The 22,617-nt window shown below is 37.3% G+C and overlaps 1 protein-coding gene across 1 annotated transcript in view; it reads right to left on the minus strand.

Moving 5' to 3' along the window:
* Positions 1-22,617, minus strand: part of NF1 (neurofibromin 1) — a 388,569-nt gene that overhangs the window by 117,123 nt on the left and 248,829 nt on the right. Inside the window, exons 33-36 of the mRNA XM_007937345.2 lie at positions 22,232-22,329; positions 20,885-21,031; positions 18,296-18,442; positions 14,928-15,038 (exon numbers count right to left, since the gene is read on the minus strand). Of these exons, the coding sequence (XP_007935536.1) occupies positions 14,928-15,038; positions 18,296-18,442; positions 20,885-21,031; positions 22,232-22,329 (503 nt within the window). The remainder of the gene's footprint in view (positions 1-14,927; positions 15,039-18,295; positions 18,443-20,884; positions 21,032-22,231; positions 22,330-22,617) is intronic.

Genomic DNA, 22,617 nt, shown 5'->3' on the forward strand with positions numbered 1-22,617 from the left:
GGGAGTTGATATACCCCTGAGGAAAGACTGAGAAAGTACACTGTTGGCCTTGCCAGCTGAAAGCAAACTGCTTCTCATGGTCTTTTGAAATTGGTATTGAGAAAAAAGCATTGGCCAGATCAATAGCTGCATACCAAGTACCAGGAGATGTACTAATTTGCTCAAGCAATGAAACCACATCAGGAACAGTAGCTGCAAATAGAGTCACCACCTGATTAAGTTTACGATAATCCACTGTCATTCTCCAAGATCCATCTATTTTTTGCACAGGCTAAATAGGTGAATTAAATGGAGATGTGGTGGGAATCACCACCCCTGCATCCTTGATAGTGGCAGTAATCTCTGCAACCCCTCCAGAAATGCGGTACTGCTTTTGGTTTACTATTTTTGTAGGTAGAGGCAGTTCTAATGGCTTCCACTTGGTTTTTCCTACAATAATAGCCCTTACTCCACATGTCAGGGAGCCAATGTGGGAATTCTGCCAATTGCTGAGTATATCTATTCCAATTATGCATTCTGGTACTGGGGAAATCACTACAAGAGTGGTTCGGGGAGCCACTGGACCCACTGTGAGATGCACCTTAGCTAAGACTCCATCAATAACTTGACCTCCATATGCCCCCACTCTGACTGGTGGGCCACAATGACGCTTTGGGTCTCCTGGAATTAGTGTCAATTCAGAGGCAGTGTCCAGTAATCCTCGAAAAGTCTGATTATTTCCTTTTCCCCAATGAACAGTCACTCTCGTAAAAGGCCTCAGATTCCTTTGGGGAAGGCTAGAGAAAGACTGACATTATAGATTTTTGGCAATGTAGTGGGGTCCTTCCTCAAAGGGACCTGGCCTCCCCTTCATTCAAGAGGTTGTAGGTCTGTAAACTGACTCAAGTCTGGGAATTGATTGAGAGGTTGTGACTCTATATTCTGGAAATTCAATCTAGGTTGCTGTTCACATGACCTAGAATTCTTCTGTCTATACAGATCAAGTAAATATTTAGTAGGCTTGCCATGTATTTCACTACTAGGAATACCATGAGCGAATAGCCAATGCCATAATTCCACACGAGTCAGACTATTCTGATTAGTGTTCTGACTCTGCTGTTCATTATGGTAACCACGCCCACCTTGCCTTTGTCGAATAACTGCTGCCACTTGGCCCCTACTACCACGGGGTCCAATAAGCCCCATTGTAGTTAAGTGTCTTAGTTCAATTAGGGAAGTTCCAACTATCAAATCAGATTTACATAAAATAGCAATCACAGCAGTCTTCAAGGATGCTGGAGCTCCCTTCACAAATTTATTCCTCATGGTACTGGTGAAAGGCGTGTCTTCTGGACTCTCCATTTCTGGCTCTAGGGGTCTAATCTGATAAATCCATTCTAACAGGCCAATTTCCCTAAGCCTTCTTCTACATTATGCCAAGGCAGGTCTGGTACTTCAACTTGACTTAATTAAGGTAGGCCACTGCACAATCCATGCTTCAGAAAGCCAACCAAATAAACTATTAGATCCTTTCCTAACCTCTCGAGCTGAGACACTAAATGAAGAATCCATACTTAGTAAGCCTAAATCAATAAACTCAGACTGATCCAATCTTACATTCATTCCTTGCATCATTATCCCACACCCTCTATAGCCATTCCCATACATATTCTCCAGGTTTCTGTCTGTACATGTTGGCAAAATCAAGTAGGTCTTTTAGAGTATAGCATACCACCTCCTCAGTCACACTTTCTATTTCACCTCTTGGAGCTCGCCTGGACTTGACTTTAGTTATGGATCTCACAGCAACAATGGGTGCTTGAGGCAGTTCCTGAGAGCATTCAGGAATGTCTTCCATGGCCTCTGCCTCAAACAATGACCCAGCAAGATCAGTTTGGCTAGTCCCATCAAACTGAGGGGGAGGGGATAATGGTTTTACAGTAATCTGTTCAGATGGGAGGGATTCAACAGAATTTACAGGCTCCATATCCTGATCTTCCTATTTATCTCTCCATATGTCCCCACTCTAGGAGCTCTTGTAGCATAGTGGCTAAAGCACTTGACTGCTAACCAGAAGGCTGGAGGTTCAAACCCACCAGCCACTCCTCGGAAGGAAGGTTGGGCAATCCTACTTCCATAGTGATACTGCCTCGGAAACCCAAGGAGGGGTCGCTATGAGTCGGGGCTGACTCGACGGCACATAACAACAACAACAACATGTCCCCATTCCAGGTTTCAGGATCCCAATTTTTTCCAATCAATGCTCTCACTTTAACGTCAGACACCGTTTTGGATTGGCAATTTAGTTGGCGTTGTAATTCAGCCACCCTTACAATAAGACTCTGGGTTTGGTTTTCATCAATATCAGCTCTGTTACTAGAAGATATCAGGCTTTCTTTCAGAGCACAGCTGGAAGCACTGAGGTCTTTTATGTGGCGCTTAAGCGGAGACTCAGCAGCTCTGAGCTTATCTCGCTCTTTCACCAGTTTATCTAGTGTAAGCAGGACCAACCAACCAGCTTCCTTATACTCCTCATTCTGACTAAGTTGCAGAAAAGTATCAAATATCCGATCACCCAGAAAGTCACTTCTCACAAGTACTTGATCTATTGGTGGTGCTATTTCACATATTAATTTTGCCACCTCTTGCCACGGATTAGCAGGGCCCTCTTTACTAGCAGACACAGGGTCACTAGTGTCATTAAGATTAATCAAACTGGAGAACCAATGTAGGAAGCCTTATATATAAAAAGAGAGAGAGAAAGAGAGAGAGAAATTTATCTTAGGAAAATGGCTCACAAACGTATAGAAGCCAGCAGGTCCAAAGTCCCTGGATCAAACGTCAAGCTGGAGGCTTTTCCTGGCTCCTGCAACCACAAGGGCTGAGAAGCTCAAGGCTGGCAGGCAGTACACTGGCTACTGACTCCAACGAACAATGAATCCAAGATCTCCAGGCCGAACGGTGGACTGCTCACTCGCGGACAGTTGTAGGCAGCACAACAGAATCCCGATCCACAGAAGAATGTCTCTCTTCCCAGGATGTCCCTGGATATCCTGGAAGCAGGCCACACCCCTAGGGAACCTCTCCTTCAACAGATTGGCCACTGAGAACACAGTCATTCAATCCCATCTGGGAACAACTATACAGAACTGGGGTCCAGCCAAGTTGACACACAGCTCCAACTATCACAAGTGTTAAAGAGCAAAGATGCCACTTTGAAGACTAAGGGGTGCCTGACCTAAGCCGTGGTATCTCAAATAGCCTTGTATGCATGTGAGAGCTGGACAGTGAATAAAGACCACAGAAGAACTGATGCATCTGAGTTGTGGTGTTGATGAAGAACTCAATGTACCATGGACTGCTAAAAGAACAAACAAATCTATGTTGGAGGAAGCAGAGCCAGAATGCTCCTTAGAAATGAAAACGGCCAGGCTTTGTCTCACCTATTTTGGTCATGTTGTCAGAAGGGACCAAACCCTGGAGATGGATATTATGCTTGGTAGAGGGTCAGCAGAAAAGGGGAACCCTCAACGAGATGGGCTGATAAAGTAGGTAAGTGATGGGCTCAAGTATAGCAAACATTGTGATATTGGTGCAAGACTGGGTACTGCTTCATTCTGCTGTACACCTAACAACAACAATTCTGAAAGGTACTCACATTTATTTAGAATATAACCATAACCTGGTCTTTTGCATAAATTTTGCAAAAATTATGTACTGTTGTGGTTACCTAGTGCTGCTCTGACAAGAAATATACCACATATGGGATGACCTTAACAAACAAGAGTTTATTCTTACAATTTGGAGGCTTTAAGTCCAAGTTCAAAGTGCCAGGCTCTAGGGACTGGGTGAAAGCCCCTCCACCTTAGGGACCAGCTCTGCCTCCTGCTTCCAACCCATTGGAGCTAGAGGTGTTTTTCACTCAGATAGCTGGGGCTGCTGAGGCTGAGAAGCCCCAAGGTTGACAAGTCAAAAGGCACAGTCCCGATGTTACCATACCACACGGCAGGCCATTAACTTAAGTCCATCGTAAGTCCCAAGGTCAGCAGAGCATAGCAGGTTGCTGAGCAACGACATGGCTACATGCAAGGTCCAAGCCTGCCACAGGCTAGAGACCATTTTCAAAGCTTCTCCTTATATACAGGAAGCAGACCACATCCCAAAAGAAGCAACTCAGCTGCTTGTGGTAGATCCCACTATGGAGCTGACTGCCAGTCTTATCATGGGGAATAACTACCACCAGCTACCCAGCCACTCAGCCAGGCCCAGCGAAGTCGACACACAAACATAACTACCACATGTACTTTCTCAGGAGCTTCCAAATATTTTCAAGAAAAGTTACTGTTCACACGAAAAAGCCACTTGTCCATACTAGCTGTTGCGTAACAGTTAAAATTTTCTAATGTCCTACTTTTAAATAAAGGTAAAAATCCAATTGTATGATATAACTTTTAATCCTAAAAACATGAACTGTTTTCAGAAGTCACCAAACATACCTAAGTTCAAATCTGAACTTCAAATTATACATATTAGGGACCTAAAGGACAGGTACAATGAGCACAGAGGCAGCTACAACATTCAACAGGGTTTCTAAAAAGTCAAAGTACTTCCATTGCCAACACATAATTGCTATTCAAGGATCAAGCATCCTTTTCATGAGCTAAAACCCCAAAAAGACCAAAGATAAAATTTATAGAAAAGAAAGTTATACCTGTTACTAAAGTAACATATGGGAGCTCTGGTAGCATAGTGCCTAAGGCACTTGACTGCTAACCAGAAGGCTGGTGGTTCAAACCCACCAGCCATTCCTCGGAAGGAAGATGGGGCAATCCTACTTCTGTAGTGATACTGCCTTGGAAACCCAAGGAGGGGTGGCTATGAGTCAGGTCCAATCAACCGGCACATAACAACAACAACAACAACAACAAAGTAACATATAAAACTGCTACATGAAATTTTCAAGAAACTGTTACATGAAAATTTATAATTGTTCAGGCGATTTTATAAATTAGATTAATATTCCCCATTTGCTTAAAAGGTTTGAAAGAATCAATATGTAAAGACATAGAAAATCCTGTTGACAACATCTGTGGGGTTTATATCAGCTTTACTCAAAGAATTTGGTCTCTAAAAAAATCTTGGAATTTGTCTTTGTTAAAAAAACTCCAGATCACACCTAACAAAGAGGTTAGTGAGATAATGAGGCAACTCAAGGCTGGCAGCTGGCCAGGCCAGGAAGACCCACCTTGTGATCATCTTGCAACATCCAGTGACCTCAAGGAAGAGGGGCTAGAATTTGCATTATATAATGAGACCCCTAATAAAAGATCTGGACATTGAATCCCCATTGGTTGGTGAAAAACATCTGCTCTCAGGAGGGTGATATGTCTGTCTCCTTTAGGACACAGAAGCGCCACAGTGAAACACTCCCAGATCTCACCTTATCCATCTCTTCATTTGTATCCTTTTTGACTTAAATGAAATTGTTAGCATAAGTACAGCATTTTCTGTGAGTTCTGCCATCATTCCAGTGAATTACAGAACCTAAGGTAGCCATGGGAGCTAGCAGGTCAGAAGTGAGGGAAGCTGGGAACCCCTGGGCTTGTGCCTGGTATCCTAAAGGTAGTGGGGAAACCACACATTTGTTTGTAGCCAGCTGGTAAGAAGCAAGAGTGTCGTGTCGACTCACAAACTTGTGGTTCTCATCTGAATTCTTAGGCAAATTCTCAGCATCAAGTCCAATGAGAATAAACAGATTAGAAGCCCTGGACAAGAGACAAAGACCTTCCCCTAGAGCAGAAGGGGAGAGAGAGAGAGCGCGCCTAACTAGAGCCGGTCGCATGAATTCAGATTTCTAGCCTCCTCAACCATGAGAAAATAAATTTGTTTGCTAAAACCATTCACTTGTGGGATTTCTGTTACAGAAACAATAGATAATTAAGATAGGATGTATACTCCAAACTTACTCTTTCCTTCTCTTCAACCTGCTTTTATTTCCTATGGGCTAAACTGGAAGCCAGACAGGAAAGAAACCTAATGACATACTAACACAAGTTAGTCTCTCAGGGTATGGAGTTGTGGTTGTTATGTTGTTAGGTGCTGTTGAATCATCCTTAACTCATAGCGACCCTACGCACAGCAGAATGAAACACCACCCAGTCCAGTTCCACGATCCTTGCTATACTTGAGCCCATCACCACAACCACCATGTCAATCCATCTCATTGGGGCCTTCCCCTCCTTTTGTCGATGCTCCACCTTACCAAGCATGAAATCCTTCTCCAGGGAATGGTTCCTTCTGGTAACATGACCAAAGTAGGTGAGACAAAGTCTGGCCATTCTCACTTCCAAGGAGCATTAAGCTGCACTTCCTCCAGGATAGATTTGTTAGTTCTTTTAGCAGTCCATCATACTTTCAGCATTCTTCACCAGCACCACAACTCAAAAGCGTCAATTCTTCTTCAGTCTTCCTTATTCCTCGTCTAGCTCTCACATGCATATGAGGCGAATGAAAATATCAAGGCTTGTGTACCCCAGTCCTCAAGGAGACATCTTTGCTCTTCAGCACTTGAAAGAGGTCTTTTGTAGGCGGCTTGCCCAGTGCTATACATCATCTGATGTCCCGACTGCTGCTTCCACTGGCGTCGATTGCAGAACCAAGCAATGTGAAGTCTTTGACAACTTCAATCTTTTCTCCATTTATTGTGATACTGCTTAGAGGTTCAGTTGTGATGGCTTTTGTTTTCTTTGTATTAAGGTATAATCCATAGTGCAGACTGTAGTCTTCAGTCTTCATCAATAAGTGCTTCAAGTCATCCTCACTTTTAGCAAGCAAAGTTGTGTTGTCAGCGTATCTCAGGTTGTTAATGATTCTTCCTCCAATCTTGATGTCACATTCTTCTTCATATAGTCCAGCTTCGCAGAGTATTTGCTCAGTATACAGATTAAATAAGTATGGTGAAAGGATACAACCCTGACGTACTCCCTTCTTCATTTTAAACCACGCAGTATCTAACGTCAGCCTCCTGGTCTATGTACAGGTTCCTCATGAGTACAATCAAGTGTTCTGGAATTCCCACTGTTCTCAATGTTATCCACAATTTGTTATAATCCACACAATGAAACGCTTTTGCATAGTCAACAAAACACAAACATCTTTCTGGTATTCTCTGCTTTGAGCCAAGATGCATGTGACATCTGCAATGATACCCCTCGTTCCACATCCTCTTCTGAATCCTGCTTGCACCTCTGGAAGTTCTCTGTCAATAAACTGCTGCAGCCGTTTTTGAGTTATCTTCAGTAAGATGTTACTTGTGTGTGACATTAATGATATTGTTCGATAATTTCCATATTCTGTGGGATCATCTTTCTTTGGAAAGGGTACAAATATGGATCTTTTCTAGTCAATTGGCCAGGAAGCTGTCTTCCAAATCTCTTGACATGGACAAGTGAGTGCCTCCAGCATGGCCTCCGTTTGTTGAAATATCTCAATGGGTATTCCGTCAATTCCTGGAGCCTTGTTTTTCACCAATCCCTTCAGTGCAGGTTAGACTTCTTCCTTCAAAACCACTGGTTCTTGATTATATGCCACCTCCTGAAATGGATGAACACTGACCAATTCTTTTTGGTATGGTGACTCTGTGTATTCCTTCCATCTTCTTTTGATGTTTCCTGCATCATTCAATTATATCCCACAGAATCTTTCAATATGGCAACTTAAGGCTTAAATTTTTCTTCAGTTCTTTCAGCTTGAGAAATACCGAGTGTGTTCTTTCCTTTTGGCTTGCCAACTCCACATCTTTGCACATTTCATTATAATAACTCTGTCTTTTCAAGCTCTTCTTTGAAATCTTCTGTTCAGCTCTTTTATCTTGTCATTTTTTCCATTTGCTTTAGCTACTCTTTGCTTAAAGGCAAGGTTCAGAGTATCTTCTGACATTCATTTTGGTTTGTTCTTCCTTTCCTGTCTTTTTTTAATGATCTTTTGCTTTCTTCTTCATGGATAATGTTCTTGATGTCATCCCACAACTCCTCTGGTTTTCAGTCCTTGGTGTTTGATGGATCAAATCTATTCTCTAGAGGGATCAAGGTCATATTTTGGCTCTCGTGGGCTTGTTTTAATTGTCTTCAGCTTCAACTTGAACTTGCATATGAGTAACTGATGATCTGTTCCACAGTCAGCTCCTGGCCTTGTTTTGGCTGAAGATATTGAGCTTCTTCATTGCCTCTTGTCACAGATGTAGTCGATCTGATTCTTGTGTACTCCATCTGGCAAAGTACATATCTATAGCCGTCGTTTGTGTTGTTGAAAAAGGTATCTGCAATGAGTAAGTCATTGGTCTTGCAAAATTCTATCATAAAGATTACAACCTAGGAAAACCTATGGGGCATTTCTACTCTGTTCTATAGGGTCACTATGAGTCCAAATCAACTTGAGGGAATGCAACATTTCTGCCACTACCTATCTACTAGTATCACAAACACCAGCACTGTCACTCATGGAGCACAGCTTTCAGCAGAGCTTTCAGACTAAGACAGACTAGGAGGAAAGGCCTAGAGACCAAGTTCTGAAAATCAGCCACTGAAAACCCTATGGATCACAACAAATTATCCAATACAGTGTGGAACGATGAGCCCCCTAGGTTAGAAGATACTCAAAATATACAGCAGCTGTAAAAACTAACTTGAGTATATCAACAGTCATGAAGATAGGATAGTTTTGTGCTATTCTACATGGGGTCACCATGAACTGGAGTTGACTCCATGGCAATTAACTAACAACAACAATTTCTGCAGTGAGCATGAATAGTCACACTAAGTGAGACAAATAAAGATGATAATAACAAATATAACAAAAGATTCAGGCCAACGCAGGTCATGTGTTTCCACTAAATAAGTTTTTTTCCCCAAAACTTTCTACCACGATTTGAGTGAAAGTTTACACCGCAAATTTGTTTTCCATTCTACAGTTTGTACACATTTTATTTTGCGACAATGACTGCAGTCCCCACAATGTAACAGCTCTCTTTCCACTTCTTCCCTGTGGTTACTTCTTTCCTGTGTCCTTCCCTTCCTATGTATTCCTGCCTTCTGAGCTTTCTCCCTGTGCAAATGCTACCTTATCTTCCACCGCTGATTGTTCCAAGGAACATACCTATCTGGCCTCCTAACCCTGTCAACTGCTTGGCCAAAAGTTAAGCCAAGAAGTAAAATCAATTCCAGGCCTGAAGGGTGACTAGGGGCCATAATGTTTCCACCAAGTAAGTTTTAATGCCAATTCTTTTTGCCAAGACTTTAGGTTTCTAGAAGTTCTTAGACTTCAGAATTACAGGTCCGGGATTATGAATGTTCATTATAATTCATATTAACGAAATGAAACTCTCAAAAGAGCAGCCACAAAGTAGAGGCCAGCCTTATACTCAAGCCTGTGCCTTCCAAGTTTATGATAATGATGCACGGAAAATAGCATATGACCAAATCTGTCATTTATTATTTTAGACATCATTACTGATATAAGCCTTCAGGCACAGAAAAACAAACAGGAAGTATGTAAATGAATTCCATTGTTTTTTTGTGTGTGCGTGTGTGTCTTTTCCATACAAGCTAGAAGGTAGAGAAATACAAAGAATAAAAGCTGTTACTTCACCACAAGAAAGCCAGAATACGGTGGGAGAAAGATTTAGGACACATCTATAGTAAAAAGAGGACTCTGATAAGTGTCCTAGAAGGATACAGTCCTATACTGATTGATTTTCAAGGGTAGGAAAAGTGCTGACTTCAGAGACAAACCTTGAAAGAAAAATGAAATTTTAAAAGAAGAAAAAAAGTACTTTGGGCAGATGGTAGAATCTGCATAAAGATACAGAGATGGGGAGCTACTTAAAGACCTATATAATGGCAAATGATTTTTGTTTAGGAATATTTGAGTGCTGGAGAGTTCAGGATTTTAAATTTTACTTAATCATTATCAAGAGACTGGGGGACCTAAAGATCAGTAAGAAAGAGAAGATAATGAGAAATTCAAGGATGGAGAGCCATTTGGCTGGTGTTTTTGCAATTAACTCAGAAAAATATTATGAGAAGAATGTATTTGGGTACAAGCATAGGAAGGGGGAAATACTGACTTTTGCACAAGTGTCTGAAACATCAATAAAGAGTTGGATAGGTCTAGCACTCGAAAGGTCAGGACTGGAAACACAGAATGAGAAATCACAGGTAGTCGGTCTGTTTAAGTCCAAAGTATTAATGTTGTTACTGTTCTCATGATCTATTAGATACCTCAGAAGGAAATGACACAGAGTAAAAAAATAAGTAGAGAGTGGACAGTGCCAAATCCCTTCACATCATCTTTAGTATCCAGATCTCTATCTGCTTTGGTTGCCAAGGGGCCTTTGTTTGTTTGTTTGTTGAGCTCTGACCATGCTGACCTCCAGTTAGGTGAGGTTCTATGTCATATGCAAACACTGGTTTTATTGAATCAGGAGAAAAAAATTCTTCACAGCAAAGTAAAACAAGTAAGGAACACGTACTGACTTGTACTTCTGCCATTTATGTAGTACTTTCCTTGAATGTCAACACCATTGTTCACAGCCCTGCAACTTTTATTAGTGCTGGCCAATGTGATGAAAACAGCACAGTGCAACTGTATGCTAATTATCAAGGAAAAGGATTGACTGAAAGAAAAAATTCCTTTAAAGAACTTACTCAATGTGTTTTAAAGCAGGTGGTTTAATATATTAAAACAACAACACAGTAACAACAACAAAACCTATGAAGTAAATATGAAATAAATGCTTTCATATGCAACCTTTTCCTTATTTAGTTTTATATTAATAAAGTTTAACTTCTATTCTGATGGGTTACTTTAATTATCAAAAATTGAATTTCCAAAAAGCTATTTCCTAAATTATGTTTTAAACTTCAAAATAACCATGCTTAGAATCTACCCTATAAACATACATAAAATACACATATGCTTTTTAAAAAAACAAAACAAAAACCTATCTCTAATATACTTACTTCCTATATTTTAAATTATGAAACCACAGCAGGCAAAATAGTATATTCAATTAGTTAAAGTCAATCTAGTGAAGAAATTCATGAATGTATACATGGATAGGAGTATTAACAAAGTGGTATTCAGTGGGTCCTTTAAATAAGTGAGATTTTCTTTAAAAAACTATTTTGAGTTCCTTGATCTCTGCCAAAGCCCATGTGTTTACACTGGTTGTTTGAGAAACACTCAATAGGACATTTCCAAAGAACAAATGGCAGGTCAAGTTTAGAACACATGACTTCCTAATTGCACTTAAACAGTACGCAGTGAGCAGGAAATTAGATTCCCCATAGGACACTGGAAAAAGTGTAAGCTTTTTATCTTCAAAGAAGAATATTAACAGGTAATGTTCATTTGAAATCTTCTTTATTATAAATTAGAGCCAAATGTAACTTTCAGAATATAAGTTCCTAAAATTAAAGTTTGAGGTTTAAGTTTTAAAAAGCAGAAAAATACTGACTCATTTAACCATGTCCAACATGGGCTGGCTGCATTACCTCAAATGTGGCAAGGCATTAGATTTGAATACAGGATAGAAAAAAAAAATTAGTCTCACTTTAAAAACGGTTTACTATTAAACCTTTGGTGTATGTATATACTATGACTTCACAGTCCACATCTACTAAACAACATAGGTCTAGACTCAGACTCAAGTTCTAGTTCTGGTTATTAGCAGATATGCAGATATGCATCCTCAGACAAATAAAGCTTCATGTCTGTCTGAGCTCATTTGTAAAATGAAGGGGTTGATTTTGATCACTTCTAAATTTCCTTCTATCTTAAAAATGATGAAATTCTCTAAGAACTAGAGAATTTTTTTAAAAGTTGGAAAAAATTAAGGTGACCTCATTGCAGTACTGAGGAAACTTCAATCTTTGGTTTAATGTCAATTTGTCTTTGGAGCAAATAGAAGTATTATCTTAATTTGTGCCTAAATCTTTGGAATAAGGATTAAATAAATCTTAAATCTTTAGTATAAAGTCCCATGAGAAACCATAAGGAAATACTATTTGTTTTGTCACTCTACCCTCTAAAATTGTCTTTTACCCTCTGCCTATGCAATATAGTGCTAAAGCCCCTACACTGATTGCACTATGTGTTGTTTTATTTATTTTTATTTTTTTTTAATTTTTTTTAAAGCCATATCAAGATCTCTTTTTAGTCTTTAGCTATTTCTCCCCTAAGTGAGTGGTCCTAGATAGAAAACTGCTCAGCAGATGTTAAGAGCAATGAAAGGGAAGCTATTCATTTGTTCACTAATAAGCAATGAACAAGTAAACATTTCTATAAAATGAATTTCCTGAATGAACACAATGAAGGGTATGTGTTCTCCTATTTGTTTGTGATCCAAGTGTTAGATTAAATTTACATCATTATTTTGAAACAGAAGGAAATGATGTTCAAGCTATCACTGATCAGCCTACTACTCATGCTTGTTGAAAACACATCAAGAATAACTCCAACACTGACAACCTCAAATCCCCAGAAGACCCTGATTCTAAATTCCCACATAACCTCGACTCCCAAGATGAACCCGAATCTCAAGACAACTCTGACTGCCAAGATGACCTCGAATCCTAAGACAACTGTGAAGACAGCAGTGACCCAAAAGAAAGCAACAACCTTCAATACTAAGACAAGTGATAGCACCATACTCAATCCAATGGACAATACTCCCTTTTTTTCCTATATAATATTTTTGCTCTTGTGTGTGCACTTAGGCTGAAATGAACTTGAAATGCCTGCATTCTTATCACAGTTCATTATTACCTACTGAATGACAATAAGCACACTAAAAAATTTTATTTCAACTTACTACTTAAGAAATTATCATTATCCTCACTTAATTTGATTGTTTGCAAATTTTAATTGTGAAAGTTTAATTATTACCATAATATGATGGTTCCCTTTCTTATATTATTTTAAAACAATGCACAATCCTATTAATCTTAAAACAAGAAAAATATTATGTTTGCCTTTAAATGTTTGTAAAACTCAACTGAAACTCAGATGTTCACATTAAAAAAATTATGTCGGTGGCATTTAACCAAAACGTCTGTGTGTATGTGGTTTTTTTTTTTGCGGTGGGAGGGGAGTGTTGCTAAGGAATGATGTGTGGGTTAAGTTTTTGTTTTGTTTTGATTTTAAGAGAAAAAAGTGGAATCTAATAGGAAGAAATTACAGTGTTCTAAAAAAGCAACATAACCATCTTTGTCACCATGTCCCCTGAATGTTATAGTAATATGTCATTACAGTAAAAAAAAAAAAAAAAAACGGGGTGGTGGTGCCAATTCTGCTTACTTTTGTTTTTTTTTGGCCTTTATAATAAATAATAATGCTGCTTCATGTTATTAATAGTGTAGTTGTTAAAAGTATAGCTATTGTCTGACAGACCTAGGTTTGAACTGCAATGCTGCTCCCTACTAGTTGTACTTTTTGTCTTAAAAGAAACAATGCAACTCACGAAGGCAGTATTGTCTGAAACATCCAATTAAACAAATTTACAATATATTACAGACAAAAAACAGATAGAGTGTACTTTATTGAAGGAACATTAAAAAAAAAAAAGCTTAATAATGTCAATGAATCTATGCTTTGTGTATCATATCAAATAGGTACTTTTAGTAAGGGGTCACTACCTAACCCTAGTTGAATAAACTCCCTAGGATAAGACAACAGGATAGGAAAGATTTGAGTTTTCCCTCTACCTTCCTTTTTTCATTCTTCTCACACCATTTCTCAACCTCAATTTGTTTCCTATAAATTGCTAAATTTTGCCACCAATGTTCATTAAGTCTAGTGACATAGTTCCTCAATGTGACTAAATTCAGAAAAGTCAGAAAGATTAACTCCTACATCAAAAACCAACCCAGTCACCATCAAGCTGACTCCTACTCATGGTGATCCTATGTGTTTTAAAGTAGAACTGCATTCCACAGGGCTTTCCAGGGCTGATTCTTCAGAAGCAGTTTGCCACGCCTTTCTTCTGAGGTGTCTCTGGGTAAATTTGAACTGCCGTTTGTTTATCAGCCAAGCACATTAACTGTTTGCAACTTCTCAAGTTCTATGTAAGTGCTGATAAATAGGAGAAGGAGACTAATCAAAGTCCTTGAAATTTCAGAGCCAGAGTTCACGCTACCATATCACAATGTTTCTAAGGTTCAATTACCATGAACTTACATCATACTAAATGGGAAAAAATAACAATGACCAAATAATATAACAGGTATGTTCTCAAAAGGAAAGCAGAACGAGGCAAGAATGAAAAGACAATGGCAGAGAAAGCAATGCAAGCATTACAACGATCATTGATGAGGAGCTCATAGCATCTCCAGAAAGGTTTTCTAGGAACTAGCCTTGACTGAGGATAGCAAGAACCAACACAATCAATTTGCTGGTCATCTTTATAGAGATTTCCCATATCACCTCTAAATAATTTTCTAAACCACCCTGCTGCTGCATTACATAGCATATTACTAAAAGTTCTCAGATACAGACTCTTAAAATTTTATGTCTGCTTACAAAAAATTATCACATTATACTATCTAATCAGAATATACCCCCAAAAGATTCTTTGCAACTTTTTATTCTTAATTAATTTTTTAATATTACCTAAAACACCTTATTTTTTTTAATCTGTTGTAAGTAATACTAAAAAAAATTGATGTAGGAAAGAAAAGTCAGTATGAAATAGGCAGCCTAAAAACCAATTTCTAATACACTAAGCATCATTTTGGAACAGGATGGGTACTTAACCAAGATTATAATCCCAGGTAAACTTGTCTTCAATTTCTGTTAAGTCAAATGAGAAAACTCAAGCTTGCTATGTCTCTGTATTTGCTCAGAGTTTAAACAAATCTGCTAAGAGAAAACAAAAACACAGCATTTCTTACCTTCGTGCAACATAATAAAAAATAGGATTCCCAGCTTTGGAGGTCCCAGCTTGGTAGAAAATACTTAATGTTTTCAAAGCCTTAAACTCTTCTTTTTCATGTACCTGGTGCCTGAAAGAAAAAAAAGAACAGAATAGCTCATAAGTTTTGTACTGTCCACTGAGTATTCACAAAAATCTATGATAGAACAATGGTAAAATATTTTTAAAATGACAAAATATTTAAAAAGCAACAGCTTTCTAAAAGGTAATTTGGCAACATGCACACCAAAAAAGTTTCCCTCAACCACTGTCTACTTTTAAAAATAATGGAAGAAAAATATTATGAGTTAACCACAGGACTGTTTACACTCAAGGGATCTCCATTCCCTCCTCTCCCCCTGAACACAAGTTTTTGAGTTTTGTTTATTTATCTGTTTTTAAAGAGCTCAGTTTATCAATCTTTTCTTTTCTGGCTTAGGGATTGGGAGTTAGTGAGCAAGGCCCTCAACTCAGTTAAAAAGGAAATTGCTCACATTTTCTTCTTTGATTCATGGGGAGTTTATCTTCATGAATGGCAGTAAGCATCTTTTCCCAGATGGCTGTTCAACTGAACCAATACCACTTATTAAAAGTCCATCCTAAACTTGTGATTTTGAATACCACTTTCATCATATACTAAGTTCCTATACGTATTTAAATATTTCTGATAAAGGATGGTTTAATTTTATATATCCTGCTAAGACTCATTGTGCTTGTTTCATCTGAAGATTCATGTCATTCATCAACCCTGGAAAATTCTCATCCATTATCTCTTCAAATACCACCTCTTTCCTGTTCTCTCTAAGCTCTATTTCTGGAACACTATTAGACCTTTTCATTGTATCGTCTGCATCTCTTAACCTATTTAATATTTTCCATTTTGTTCTCTCTGTATACTAACTGTACTTTAGATAATCTGTTCACAAAATATCTTCTAGCTATATATTATTTTTAAAAAAAATTTATTTTTCAATTGTGATTTGGGTGAGAATTTACAGAGCAAATTCACTTTCCACACAGCAGTTCATGTACACTTTGTCTCATGACACTGACTACACTTTACCCCCGTGCAACAGCTCCCCTCCCACTTCCTCCCCACAGTTACCTCTTCCCTGTGTCCATCCCTCTGTGCACTCCTGCCCTGAGCTGTCTCTCTGTGCGTAAACAGGCCTTCTTTCTCCCATGATTGTTCTCTCCAAAGAGTGTGTCTACCTCAGGTAAATGTTCAATTCATATGCCTGTCTTCTGTTTGGCTAGAAGCCACAGGTGTGGGTTTAATTTCAGACCTGAAGGGCAGCTAGGGACCACAGTCTCAGTGGCTCCACCAGGCTCTATGAGACCAACAAACCAAACCTGGTCCCCCACCTTTTTTTTTTTAACCCCCAAATGATTTTGAGTTTTGTTCCACATTGTTCTCCCTCTCTATCCAGGATCTCCTACACAGATCCTCCTCAGAGTGGCTGACAGTGGTAGCCCAGCACCATCTATTTCTTCTGATCTCATAGTCGTATAGGCTGAGGATTGCATAGTGTACCAGTTGCAAGGACTAAAATTGTTTCCATGAATCTTTGGTTTTCTTCACTTTTTTTTTGCTAGGAATGAGGAGAGACCCATGGTTGCATCTAGATGGCTGCTTGCACGCTTTTAAGATCCCAGACACTACCTCGCCAAAGTAGGAGGTGGAACAATGTTTTGTGTAGTATGTTGTGTAGCTATGTATTTTTAAAAAATATTTAACATTTTCTATTTTACCTAAGTATTTCATGTGTCTTTCAGCAGCGTGGTGGTGGTATTCAACCAATTCATCATGTTACTGGTACCAGAAGTTCCAGCATTTGTTTAATATTAATGGTAACTACATAGATATCCTTTGATAGAGGACATAGTTACACATGTACATAGACAGATAAACGACTGAAAGACTAGACACTAAAATGTTAGCAGAATTATCTCTAAGAGGTATAATGGAGAATTTCTTACTTTCTTCTTTAGACTTTTCATGCTTTGAGCAGTTTTAACAGTTATTATTTTTATAACTGAGAAAAGTTGTAAAGCTACCTTTTCTTTCTAGAAAAATGTGCCTCAATGAGTATAAGTGGGAATTTAGAAAAGAATAAAAGTAACATTTAACATTTATTCAACACTTGATATGTACCAGACACTTATCTATGTATTTTATCTGTCAGCTCATCTAGTCTTCAAAAGCACAGAACACTGCGTTATTAGATAAAGTACAATCCTGAGCGAAAAGGAATATCCGAGAGGTTTTCTTAGAAAAATGGCTAGGACATCCCCAGTAATAATGGGTGGAAAAAATATTTTTATATTTTTATACTATGTAATTGTTAATTACGTACTATAAAAACTATGTATGAGCAATATTCCTTTAATAAACATTGGAATAAATATTTATTACACTAAGAAACATCTAACAGAGTTAAAGGTAAAAATTTGGAAAGGAGACTGTTACATATTCATGCATTCTTTTAACAATATCAAAGAAATGAATTCATGTGTACAAAACTATACCATATACCTAATGTTAATGATAGGCACTTAGAGTGCAAGGCAAAATATATACAAATATTTTATGTGAATTAACTCCTGAATGTACGATTGTTGTTTTCCTTCTGCACCTGGAATATACCATAAACAAAACACAGAAACCATTTAGAAGAACTTCCTAAGCATAAAGTACTATGAAAGGTACCTGGAAGACTAAAGGATTCAGTAAACTATCTTCACTATAACATCATATATATGAGTGCCTGACAATGAGGATCTTTTAGTTCAACTAATTTAAATGAGATTTAAAACAACTGTCCACAGAAATTTTGTAACAATATTGTAGTATTCTAAATTTTTTGAACCTCAACCTAGAAGAAATTAATACCATAAACTTTTTGGAGGGTCCTAAAAAATGTTATAGTGTAGTAGAACGAGTCCAGTACTTACAAATAAAGGATCTAAGCACTAGGTATAGAATCTTGGGCAAATCAGTTATTCATATTGAGTTATATTTTTCCCTATTATATGAAAAGAATGTTATCTATCTTCCATCATAAATATTAAATGAGAAAGCATATCAAAGTAACTAATAAAACACTATTTAGTGTAAGAAACTGTTATTTTTCTAAGAAAATCTTCTTTTAAAAAAAGCATATTTCAATTATGTATATGATATATATGTATATCAATTTTGTGATCCCAAAACATAGCAATGTGGTTATTAGGTATATCTTTCCTGATAATCTTTTATCAGAATACAAGCATATCTAACAAGTGGCTTGGTAAACTTTGCACCTCAACCAAAAAGAAAGTAATTGTCAATTCAAAGGCGTACTTTACCTCGTCATGAATTCTTCAAACTTGGAACTGGTCAGGTTAAGGCTGGACCAGTGGGTGTCTGCCACGGGTTTGTGCTCTGGAGGACCCAAGTACGCAAGGAGTGTTGCCATCTTATCAAAAGGTCGTCTTCCAACAGCTTTATGATCCCTAGATACAGCAAATTATTTCTTTTAAAAAAGGAGCATTTCACATTTAACGGTACACATTTCTTTAGACTGCCATTGGCTGCTTTCCTCTTTTAATGTTAGCAGTGATTTCTGATTTGTAAATAAGACCAATAAGACAATAGGCATATACTGAAACATCTTAGAAATATGATCATACCCCAAACTATAAAATTTATATAAAAATATTACATTTTCCCCTATGATTTTTAATGCATTACCACTAAAGGGCAACCAATCAGTAAGTAAAAATAACATTCTGATCCTTTAGTTTCTCATTAGGAAAAGAATCTATCTTGAGAAAGCACTATTTAGGAATTGAGCATATTGCCCCTTGTATGAGATCCCTGATTAACCAGAGTATATAGGGATTTTCAGTTAACTATTCAATAGTTAAAGCTAGATGAGAATAATAAGATACCATTTACCAAACATCAAATTGATAAAAATTATTAAGTCTGATAATGCCAAGTTTGGTGAGGACATGTACAAAGAGGTACTCTCACACGGTGTAGGTCACAGTGTAAAGTGGCACACACTCTGAAAAGCAAGTTGGCAGTACCTAGTAGAGATGAGGCTGTATTACATAACCCAGGAGCCAGCAATTCTATATTTATTAATACACAAGGAGACAAGTACACAGATACCTATTGCACCATTTTTGATGGTGAAAAAGTGGAAATAAGCCTAAATGTTCATCAGTTTGATAATGTGAAAATAACTATGACAGAATTATTCAATGGAATACAAATATAAGTCCAATAATAAATCTCAAATATACTCTATTGAGTGAAGAGCCCCAATTCACTATATCATTTCTGTAAAATTTAAAAAAAAATGTTATATACATACATATATATACACACACACATATATATAAAAACATCGTGAAATTATATATATATGTGTATATATATATATATGTATATATAATTTCACCATGGTTTTTTGTTAGTTGCCGTCAAGTCAGCCCCCAATTCATGTCAACTCCACCTGCTACAGAGCAGAGCTGCTCCACAGGGATTTCCTGGTTGTAATCTCTAAGGGAACATTTCACCAGGCCTTTCTTCCAAGGAGCTGCTGGGTGGCTTTGGACTGTCAACCTACAGGTTAGCAGCCAAGTGCAAACCACTTGCACCACCGAGGCTCCTTTATGATATATACACACAGTATAAAAATATATCCAGGAAGCATACCTACCAACTTTAAGAAGTAGGTATCTCTGGAGAGAGAGGTATAGAAATGGGATTGTGGGGAGGAAGCCTTTTAAAGATTTTTTTTTTCCCCTGTAAGAAAGAAAATGCTATAAAAGATCTAAAATTACATAGCAAAATAAATACCGTTAAAGCTAGGTGGTAGACAGATGTCTCTGTTCTGTGAATTATATACGAGAAAAGAATATTTTCATTTTTAAGGTTCCATAGTTTGAGTGTCACACAGATAAAGCATCTTTTTCTATTTGAGGGGAATGCATCAGTCATGCCCATGTCTACTTTAATCATTAACAATTCATAAAGGACTAAACTGATCTGTTTCATATTCCCATCTCCTAACTGCTAAGCCTAGTCTCATCGTCTCCTGTCTTTCCTGTAAATGAGCAAACCATTTGTATTTGCATTTAAAAACATCTGGAGTCATTCTACTTTATAAGAGAACGCCACATACATAGGAATTTGGATACTCTATAACCATTCATAATTAAGGAGAGCAAGGACATGATTTAGGGTATAAGAGATTTAGCCAAAAACAGCTCATGAAATTATTCCCAAAATAGTAATTTTCAATTATTGAGTACATTGTACACAAAATATTTTATCTCTACATACTTAAAGTATGACAAAGGAACACTGGTAGTTCAGTGGAGAAGGCATTGGGCTACTAACCAGAAGGTCAGCAGTTCAACCCACCAGCTGCTTCACAGAAGAAAGATAGGGAGATCTACTTCCCTAAAGATTTACAGCCTTGGAAACCCAACGGGGGTGGCTATGAGTTGAAACCAACTTGATGGCAATGGGTTTGGTTTTGGTTTGAAAGTATAACGAATAGATTTATTATAGAATTAAAATATTGGATCTTTTATTTATTAAAGCCCTAAGAATTTAACTGCTCTTCAGATTACTGTCAATACTCTTTTGATTTAAACAAACTTCTATGTCTTACTGCACATTATATTTGACAATTTGCAAGCCAGAAAAAAATAAAGAGCTAATTTGTGATTTCTTACCTTGACACTGAAAAGGTCAGCAGCATCTAGGTAGGCTTGATCATTTACTACTACTTATAACAGAAAGTATAAATTTCCCCTTCCAAATAAGTTTACTCCCAAGAAGACGCAAAGTTAAAAAGCACTAGTCAAGCCCCAATAACTGTATTAATACAAATTTAAACCAAGAGTGGTGAATAGCCCGTGACTGGGAAATCTTACCTATTGCTGGAAAGGTACTGGCCAATCTTCTCTTGGTTGTTCCAGAGCAGACGATGCAAAGCAAGCACGTTGCCGTCGCTGATGAAGGAAAGACTATGATTGACCGCGTCGCTTGTGGGACAATCAGACGCTATATCAAGGAAAAACCTTGAAAAATGCCAAAGTTATTAGAATTTTCAAAAACAGATATACTGATACCAATGTCTGAATCAAATTTACATGAATAACTGTGAGACAAAACAGATTATAAATATGAAGAGATTGTTCACATAATGTAAATGTGACTAAACAAAACGAGATAAAGAAAAAGTTGACTTTCTATGTCAGATACCCAGCTTCAGTTTCAAAGTAGGTACTAAAGTCACAGAACAATAGAATTTAGATGAATGATACTCTGGAGAGAATCTCGTACTTTACAGATAAGGCGTCAGAGGTCCAGACTGCCTCAAAATTAGCTTGTTAGATCAGGGCCAGGATCAGCACTTTTTTTCTCTTAACTTTCCATGGGTAGCCAATTTGCTATCATGAATCCTATGCTAACATTCACTTTTCACTCCAATATGGCCTGCAGTCCAACAATTCAGCTTTAAACTCCAATTTCCCTAACAGAAAGCAGCAGATATGAACTATGATGATGACAAACTGGCAGAGAGAGTTTAAGTCTAGTTTAAGCTATGAGTCAGAACAATTAGATTCATGCTGAATGAACAGAATCCTGAACATTAACTTACATGTACAAAGCATTTTCTTATAAATTATTTCTTTAAAAATAACTGAGACAGGCAAATACAGTACTATGCCTAGTTTACAGATAACAACACTCAGAGAAATAATGTGAAGCAACTAATTAATTATAGAAACCTAGCACAAGTCAAGTTTTCTAAAATCATGAAACTTTAACAGTTGTCTAATTACTTAACTAAATCTTGTAAGTACATTATTTAGCTTAAAGTGTAACTTTTATTTTTAGTTCAGACACATTTTGAAGTTGTGTATCAAAAATATCCTAACATCAAAAACATCCTGATTATACAATATTATGTGTCATCTGTACCTTTTTGGTTTTAATTTTTACAGAATATTTCCTCTCCTACATATTATAGTACCTCAATCCTTTTAGTAGATATGTCAAAAATCACACTTGATTTTCAAATAACACAAAATGGAAACCAACACCAAATTATAAAGAATATGGATTTATTTCAGTACTATCTCTTATAAAGAAATAATGTAAGGTAAACTATATTATTGATCTAGAGAGATAAGATGAAAACAAACAAATGAGACACATGAGGCTCATGCAGGTAAGGTACAGGGACTTGAGTGACTTAGTGGCTGGCTGCTTACCTTCGTGCGGCATCAAAGTTGCTTTTAACAAAATCATTGAAAGGCCGCATATGCTCTTCTTTTGTGAAGAGAACATGATTGGCAATACTCTGAAGTATCTAAACAATAAAATGGGGTTATGATGAATTGGATTGTACATAGTCTTCAAATAATATGAATTTTCTTATTAATATAATTTCTACTAGGAATTAAAATCATTAAGTTTTTATTCTATTTTTTTTCCAAATAGTTATACACATATTAATACACATAGATATTTAATATTTTAAATGCCTTTATCCATTAAAAAAAAATCCTACATTTCAGTCTCCATCTCAGACTGAGACAGTCACTCAGAAAATAAGATATGTGCTGAAAAACTTTCCCATAATTTTAAGGCCTATGAA

This window comes from Orycteropus afer, unplaced genomic scaffold, assembly GCF_000298275.1.
Source record: "Orycteropus afer afer isolate SDZICR_OR568_19922 unplaced genomic scaffold, OryAfe1.0 scaffold00042, whole genome shotgun sequence".
NCBI classification, from domain to species: Eukaryota; Metazoa; Chordata; class Mammalia; order Tubulidentata; family Orycteropodidae; genus Orycteropus; species Orycteropus afer.